This window comes from Myotis nattereri, assembly GCF_964212035.1.
Source record: "Myotis nattereri genome assembly, chromosome: Y".
Lineage (NCBI taxonomy): Eukaryota > Metazoa > Chordata > Mammalia > Chiroptera > Vespertilionidae > Myotis > Myotis nattereri.
Window position 1 is genome coordinate 1531946 of NC_138094.1, and position 8188 is coordinate 1540133.

At 45.6% G+C, this 8188-nt stretch overlaps 2 protein-coding genes across 2 annotated transcripts; both read left to right on the plus strand.

Moving 5' to 3' along the window:
* Positions 1-2704: 2704 nt before the first annotated feature.
* LOC308512277 (protein p13 MTCP-1-like) lies at positions 2705-3001 on the plus strand (the record flags this gene model as incomplete). Its single annotated transcript, XM_081082071.1, has 1 exon — positions 2705-3001. One exon carries the CDS (start codon positions 2705-2707, stop codon positions 2999-3001), a length of 297 nt encoding a protein of 98 aa, XP_080938197.1.
* A 4501-nt stretch (positions 3002-7502) lies between these two features.
* On the plus strand, positions 7503-7850 carry LOC308512278 (protein p13 MTCP-1-like; the record flags this gene model as incomplete). The annotated part of the gene is made up of 1 exon (XM_081082072.1): positions 7503-7850. The coding sequence occupies one exon, from the start codon at positions 7503-7505 to the stop codon at positions 7848-7850; it is 348 nt and encodes a 115-aa protein (XP_080938198.1).
* Positions 7851-8188: the final 338 nt, after the last annotated feature.

Sequence of the window (8188 nt, forward strand, 5' to 3'; positions counted from 1 at the left end):
TTCCATTAGAATTGGGTTGACCAGATGTCCGAAAATGAAAAGAATTTGCGACCACACCCTCCATGAAACATTCCTGTCCAGACTTTGGGGATTTCAAACCAGCGTGTTGGAGATGGGTACTTTTATTCTTTTCAAGAAACTTAGACATTTGCCTGATTCTTGGTATTTCTATGCACTGCAGTTCAGGTTGTGAATATTGGTGAGGCAATTTGATTGTTTCTTTTTTTTCAAATACATTTTTATTGATTTCACGTAGGGGAGGAGATGGAGAGAGTTAGAAACATCCATGATGAGAGAATCATGGATCAGCTGCCTCCTGCACGTCTCTCGGTGGGGATCAGGCCCACAACATGGGCATGTGCCCTTGACCGGGAATCAAAACCAGGACCATTCGGGTCAAAGGTCGTCACTCTATCCACTGGGCAAAACTGGCCATGGCCAATTTGACTTTTTCAAAGGGTGGAAACACCTTGAAACATCTCAGCATTCATGTCACATGGGAATTACAACTCACCTCCCCATTCTTTCCACATTGTGCCTGTAAATACATACTCTGACTAATAATGAAGCTTGTAGGTAAACAGCATGTTTGTATAAGAATCCTAGGAACTAAATTTAGAAGATAGGAACTTTGACCTTCCCAGTTCTGGGAGATTTGCTGACCTTCATCCTTAGAACCAGGAGGACAAAGTGTAGGATGACACACACTGGACCGACACATGACCATTTGCAAGATCCTTATGAGATTGGACTGTGCCTGTCGACACATAGAGAACTTCTCAAGCCACGCACCCTGACCTCTTTGCTCTGTTTGGCCTCTCCCTCCTTATAAAAGCCTCTGCTGGCACTGAGATGTGCAGATGGGTTTTGGGACGAGCTTCCCCAATCTTCTTAGGTTGCTGTCACATGAATAAACCTCTTTCCTTCCTCACCACCACCTGTCTCACAGGACTGGTTTCTGGGCTGTGAGTCAGGGGAACATTGTTTTTTTCTGGACACATTACTGGCACATGTACGCTGGGAAGACGTGTATCATGGTCATGTCCTTTCTTCTGCAGGTGACAGGAAGAAGCAGAGACCGGTCACAGAGGAAAGGAGCAAAGAACGGTGCTTTGCCTTTAGAGCAAGAAGAACAGGTAAGAAAAAGGTGGATCGGAGGAGGAGTAAGAAGGATTAGGGATGGAGTCTGATCTGAGGGAGGAATTTGGACAGAAGTGAGTTTAGCAGCAAAACCATACAGTTCTTTCCAAGGGCATGGCTGAGGTTTGGGGAAGGGAGAGCACATTCTATATGTGATGTAATGGGACCTCAGGAATCCTACTTGTTGTTTCACCTGTCTCTTTGCTTCCTGGGTGCCTGATCAGCTATCCCAGATATCTGTATGTCCCTGAATATTTTGGTCTTTCCTCTCTCAACAGCACTTGAGAAGTAAGACCGCTGTTACGAAGCCCACCTGGACGCTGACATTAGCTTTGTTCCTCTGCCAGCTGTTAAAGGTAAAGCATATTATTTGCATATTACTAGCATGGGGTGGGTTGTTCTGTGGTTTGTGAGTTCCCTCTCAGATGATCAGAAAGAAGGTGGTGGTGTCAGGACAAAAAGAAAAGTAGATCCAACAACAAAGTTTTAATTAAGAAAAGATATTGAAAAGAAAACTCAGAAACTGGTCAGTATGGATTTGTTGTTTAGCTTCAACCGAGGAAGCAGGAGATCAGAGTTCGATTCCCTGTCAGGGCACATGCCCAGGTTAGAGTCTTGATCGCCATTAGGAGGTGTGCAGGAGGCAACCAATCCGTGATTCTCTGTCATCATTGATCTTTTTTTCTCTTTCTCTCCCTCTCCCATCCTCTCTGAAATCAGTAAAACTATATGAAAAGAATGGAAGAATAGTCATGGCACAGTAAAGTAGAACATTGAGACAATGCAATCCTATAGAATAAAAGGCCTATATGCAAATCCACCAAAATCAGAACAACTGGTTGCTATGACACACACTGAACACTGGGGGCAGATGCTCATGTCAATAGCTCTCCACTGGTGGTCGGTGCACTCCCACAGGGGGAGCACCGCTCAGCCAATAGCCAGGCTCACAGTTGCCGAACACAGCAGCAATAAAGATGGCCTAAGCTGTCAGTTGGACAGCCCTCAAGGGGTCCCAGACTGCGAGTTGCCGCAGACCTGACTGAGGGACCCTCCCAAAGTACATGACTTTTGTGCACTGATCCTCTATTAATAGTATAACTGTGTATGATGTCAGATGGGTAAGAGATTAATTGCATGATTTCTTAGTCCATTATATAATGTGTAATCATTGGGGTGTACATCTGAAATGAACCTAAGGTTGTATGTCAACTCATTTAAAAAATGTTTTAAGTATTCTACAGGACCATGTTACCTTCACAGAGTCAAATTTTACTTAAAGTACGTTTTGTACAGTTTGTTCTGGGAGAGAGATCTAAAGCTCAAAAGAAAGAAAAGTTGAGATTTATAAATTTGCAAAATAATCCAAAGGCAACCACAAACACAACTGTAAAAACCATAAAGAAAAAAGCCGAGGTAAAATGCATTTGGACACCCCATCCCCTGTCTTTCGATGCCAGGATCATAGTAGCGAGAGGCTCTGAGAAGCTGTGGCTGTTGCTGCTTGGACCACGGAGGGGTCATGGCCGAGCTCCCGTGGAAGGTGCACCTCACCTCGCACCCCATGTACCTGGATATCCGTGGGCCCTCGTTGTATGAGGATGAGTACCATCGCACATGGCTGCATCTCGTCGTGGAGACAGGACGGGTTCTGCAAGTACAGTTGCGCCAGGTAAACATCGCCAGTGGGTATATAGCACTCACCACCCACCCGCTGACCTCGATCGCCATGCCTTCTTTGTGGACGCTCCACCTTGGAATCCAGTATCTGGACTCCATGGGCCGATTCTGGCGCATTGTGTACCACGTCAAGGAGAATGGCGTGGAGGAAATGATCCTTGAGCTGATGGAAGACTCCTAAGACATGTGATGGGGTCCCTGGCTCTTGTCAACCTGAACCCCAGTCCTGCTTTCCTGCATGTGGGACATGTATAGTTCTGTTCACCTTTTTAATAAGCTATGTTGTTCTATCTGCCATGCCCTGGGAGCGAGGGCATATTGATCTCTCTCTCTCTCTCTCTCTCTCTCTCTCTCTCTCTCTCTCTCTTCTTTTCTTGTTCTTCTTCTTCATCATCTCCTTTCTCTCTGTCTCTCTGTCTCTCTGTGTCTCTCTCCCTCCCTCTCAAATCAATAAAAGCATTTTGAGCCAAGCTGGTGTTTCTCAGTGGTTGAGGGATGACCTATGTACCTGGAGGTCACGGTTTGATTTCTGGTCAGGGCACAGACAAGAATTAACCAATGAGCCCTAGCTTGTTTGTCTCAGTGAATAGAGGGTTGTACTGTGGACGCTGGAAGGTTCCAGGTTCAATTCTGCTCAAGGGCATATGCTCTGGTTGTGGGATCGATCCCCAGTAGGGGGCATGCAGGAGGCACCCGATGTATGATTCTCACTCATCATTGATGTTTCTTGCTCCCTTCCTGTATGAAATCAATCCTATATAATGAAAGCCTAATATGCTGTCAAGACGACCGGTCATCTGTTCAACCGATCAAAGCATAATATGCAAATGATATACTAAGTTGATCAACTGCTCACTATGACATGCTTGACCACCAGGGACAAGACATTCAGACTGGTAGGTCAGCTTCCCACTGTGGTCTCGCTGATCGGGACTGAGTTAGACTGGCTGAACATGCCTTGGAGCCCTGCCATGGTCCCTCCCCTGCCGGCCAACTTCCCGTGTCCCTCCCCACATATAATGATGCAATGGTGGGGTCTCTTGTTCTTGCCTGTGCCCTCTCATAATCTGGGACCCATCGGGGGATGTCGGAGAGCAGTTATGGCCAATCCCCACAGGTCAGGCCGAGGCACCACACTGGTGAAAGAATTAGTGCCCTGAGCTTCTAATAAAAATATATTAAACAGAGAAAGACAAAGACAAAGCCCTTAAGCCTGAAAATATTAGCCCAGCCCCAGTAGACAAGGCTCAACGACATCACTGGAAATAGTTTTCATTTCTTTTTTTTTTATTTAGTTTTTTTTTATTGCTTAAAGTATTACAAAAGGTATTACATATGTGTCCTTTTTTTTTTTTGCCACCCTTGACAATCGCCTGGCCTCCCCTGTCCCCTAGTGTCTTATGTCCATTGGTTATGCTTATATGCATGCATAAAAGTCCTTCGTATTCATTTCAATGACCAGCATTCTCATTGTTTGATCTCCTGAGGTTCATCAACCAATACTACTCTCTCCAAAGAAAAAGAACGAATGTTTGGGGAATTACGGGTGAGTTATGCTGATCATCTATTTACTTTGAGGAATTATGATGGATGCCAGGGCTGATCTCCTGAAACCTCGATCCAGCTCTGTGTATGACTTTAGCATCTAGCTCTGGATGCCTATGGGTTTTTAGTTGTGTTAAGCACTAAACAGCCCCAAACAAAGCCCAGCGATGATAAATTCATCTAGCATCTCACTAGAGATGGCCGCTGCATGGGGAGCCAGGGGGTGCTCCAGAAAGCAATTTCAGGTCATCCATGGGTGCATTAAAGAGATCACTGACTGCTGATTAAATTTTCCTCTTGCAGGAAAGTGTTGGCACATGCACATTGAGACCTTTAAGGCTGAGGACTGGGGAGCGTGAGGGATGCGTTTCTAAGATGTGTTTCTCATATTCAAAATATTGCACTTTGGGCCCAGCCAGCGTGGATAAGTGGCTGAGTGTCGACCTATCAACAGGAGGTCATGGTTCAATTCCTGGTCAAGGGCATACGCCCGGGTTGCGGGCTCAATCCCATGTAGGGGGCATGCAGGAGGTGGCCGATCTGTGATTCTCTCTCATCATGGATGTTTTTCCCCTTCTTGCTTTTCCTTCCTCTCTGAGTCAATAAAAACATTAAAAAAATATTAAGCAAGTGTTGTATTCAGATTAAATGCACATTGTTTTAAAAAAGTTTATTATTTTTTTGGTTTAACATACCAGGTGGGTAGTCATTTAAAGACGACCTAGTGCCCGAGCTGCTTTGGCTCAGTAGATAGACCATAGGCCTTTTTTTTCAAATATATTTTATTGATTTCAAAGAGAAAGGGAGAGGGAGAGAGTTAGAAACAACCATGATGAGAGAATCATGGATTGGCTGCCTCCTGCAAGTTCCTCACTGGGGATCAAGCCCACACCTTGGCATGTGCCCTTGACTGGGAATCAAACCCGGGGTCCTTAATTTCGCAGGCTGACACTCTATCCACTGAGCCAAACCGGCAAGGGCCTATTGGACTTTTTCAAAGGGTGGAAACACCTTGAAGAAGAAGGAAGCATCTCAGCATTCATGTCACAATAATTACATGAATTCACATAATTCATGGGAATTACAACTCAGCTCAACATTCTTTCCACATTGTTTCTGTAAATGCAGACTCTGACTAATAATGAAGCTGGTAGGTAAACAGCATGTTTGTGTAAGAATCCTAGGAACTAATTTTACAAGATATGAACTCTGACCTACAGAGTTCTGAGAGATTTGCTGACCTTCAACCTTAGAACCAAGAGGACAAAGTCTAGGATGACGCACACTCTACTGTCACCTGACCACTTGCAAGATCCTTATCAGATTGGACTGTGCCTGTGGGAACATAGAGAACTTCTCAAGCCCCGCCCACTGACCTCTTTGCTGTGCTTTTCCTCTCCCTCCTTATAAAAGCCTCTGCCTGCACTGAGATGTGCAGATGGGTTTTGGGACGAGCTTCCCCCATCTTCTCAGGTTGCCGCACCTGAATAAACCTCTTTCCTTCCTCACCACCACCTGGCTCCCGGGAATGGTTTCTGGGGTGTGAGTCCAGGGAACCTTGTTTTTCTGGACACATTCCTGGTACACAGAATCCTGGGAATATGTGTATCATGTCCATTTTGTTTCTTCTGCAGGTGACAGGAGAAAGCAGAGACCAGTCACAGAGGAAAGGAGCTACGAACGGTGCTTTGCCTTCAGAGCAAGAAGAAAAGGTAAGAAAAACGTGGATGGGACGAGAAGGAGAAGGATGAGGAGGAAGATTTCGGGATGGAGTCTGATCTGAGGGAGGAATTTGGACTTTGAGGACTGAATTGAGTTTAGCAGCAAAACCATACAGCTCTTGCCAAGAGCATGGCTGAGGTAAGGGAAGGGAGAGATCATTCTATAAGTGACGTTATGAGACCTCAGGAAGGCTACGTGCTCTTTCACCTGTCACTTTGCTTCCTGTTTGCCCGATCAGCTATCCCAGGTGTCTGTCTGTCCCTGAATAATTTGGTCTTGGTGCTTTCACCAGCACCTGAGAATCAAGACCGCTGTTAATAAGCCCACCTGGACGCTGACATTAGCTTTGTTCCTGTATCAGCTGTTAAAGGTAAAGCATATTACTTGCATATTATTTGCATGGGGTGGGTTGTTCTATGGTTTGTGAGTTCCCTCTGAGATGATCAGAAAAGAAGTGGTGTTCTCATGACAAAATGAAAAGTGGAACAAACTACAAAGTTTTAACTAAGAAAAAAGGAAAAGAAAAGAATAGAAAAGATAAGAAAAGTAAATGATTCTCTGTCATCATTGATCTTTCTCTTTCTCTCCCTCTCCCTTCCTCTCTGAAATAAGTAAAAGTATATGAATAAAAACGAAAGAATAGTCATGGCACAGTAAAGTAGAGCATTGAGTCAATCAATGTAATAAAAGGCTAATATGCAAATCGACCAAATGGCAGAACAACTGGTCCCAATGAAACACACTGACCACTGGGTGCAGATGCTCATGGCAGGAGCTGTTTACTGGTGGTCAGTGTGCTCCCACAGCGGGAGCACCAAGCAGACAAAAGCCAGGCTCACAGCTGCCGAGCACATGGGGGTGGTGGGAGCCTCCACTGAAGTGGGACTAAGTTGGCAGTTGGACATCCCTCAAGGGGTCCTGGACTGGAAGAGGATTCAGGGATGGCTGAGGGACCCCCCAATTGCATACATTTTGTGCACTGAGCCTCTAGCAATAATATTATAACTGTGTATGGTGTCAGATGGGTACGAGATTAATTACATGATTTCTTAGTCCATTATGTCTAATCATTGGAGTGTACCCCTAAAATGAACCTAATGTTCTTTTTCAACTGTCATTTAAAAAATGTTTTAAAATTCCAAAGGACCATACTACCTTCATAGAATCATATTTTACATTCAGTACGTTTAGTACAGTTTGTTCTAGGAGAGAGATCTAAAGCTTAAAAAGAAAGAAAAGCTGAGATTTTAAATTTGAACCAAAGGCAACCACAAACACAACCGTAAAAACCATAAAGATAAAAGCCACAGTAAAATGCATTTGGAGACCCGATCCTCTGTCTTTCGATGCCAGGACCGAAGTAGCGAGAGGCTCTGAAAAGCTGTGGCTGTTGCTCCTTGGACCACGGAGGGGTCATGCCCAGGCTCCCGTCGAAGGTGCACCTCAACTTGCCCCCCACCTCCCTGAGGATCCTTGGGCCCTCCGTGTATGAGGACGAGAAGCAGCGCACGTGGCTGCACCTCGTCATAGACACAGGAGGTGTCCTGCAAGTACGGTTGCGCCAGGTAAACATCCCTAGTGGGCATATCCCACTCACCACCCACCCGCTGACCTCGAGCACCATGCCTTTGATGTGGACGCTCCTCTCTGGCAGCCAGTACGTGGACATCATGTGCCAGTTCTGGCGCATCGTGCACCACGTCAAGGAAAATGGAGTGGAGGAAATGATCCTTGAGCTGATGGAAGACTCGCAGGATGTGTGATGGGGTCTCTGGCTCTTGTCAACCTGAGCCCCACTCCTTCTGGCCTGCCGGTGGGATGTGTATGGTTCTGTTCACCTTCTTAATAAGCTCTGTTGTTCTATCTGTGACCCCCTGGTTGCGAGGGCACATTGATGTCTCTCTCTCTCTCTCTCTCTCTCTGTCTCTCTCTCTCTCTTTCTGTCTCTTTGTCTCTCTGTCTCTCTCTGTCTCACTCCCTCTCTCTCAAATCAATAAAAGTATTTTGAGTCAAGCTGGTGTATCTCTGTTGTTGAGGGACGACCTATGAACCTGGAGGTCATGATTCAATTCCTGGTCAATGCACAGACAAGAATTAACCA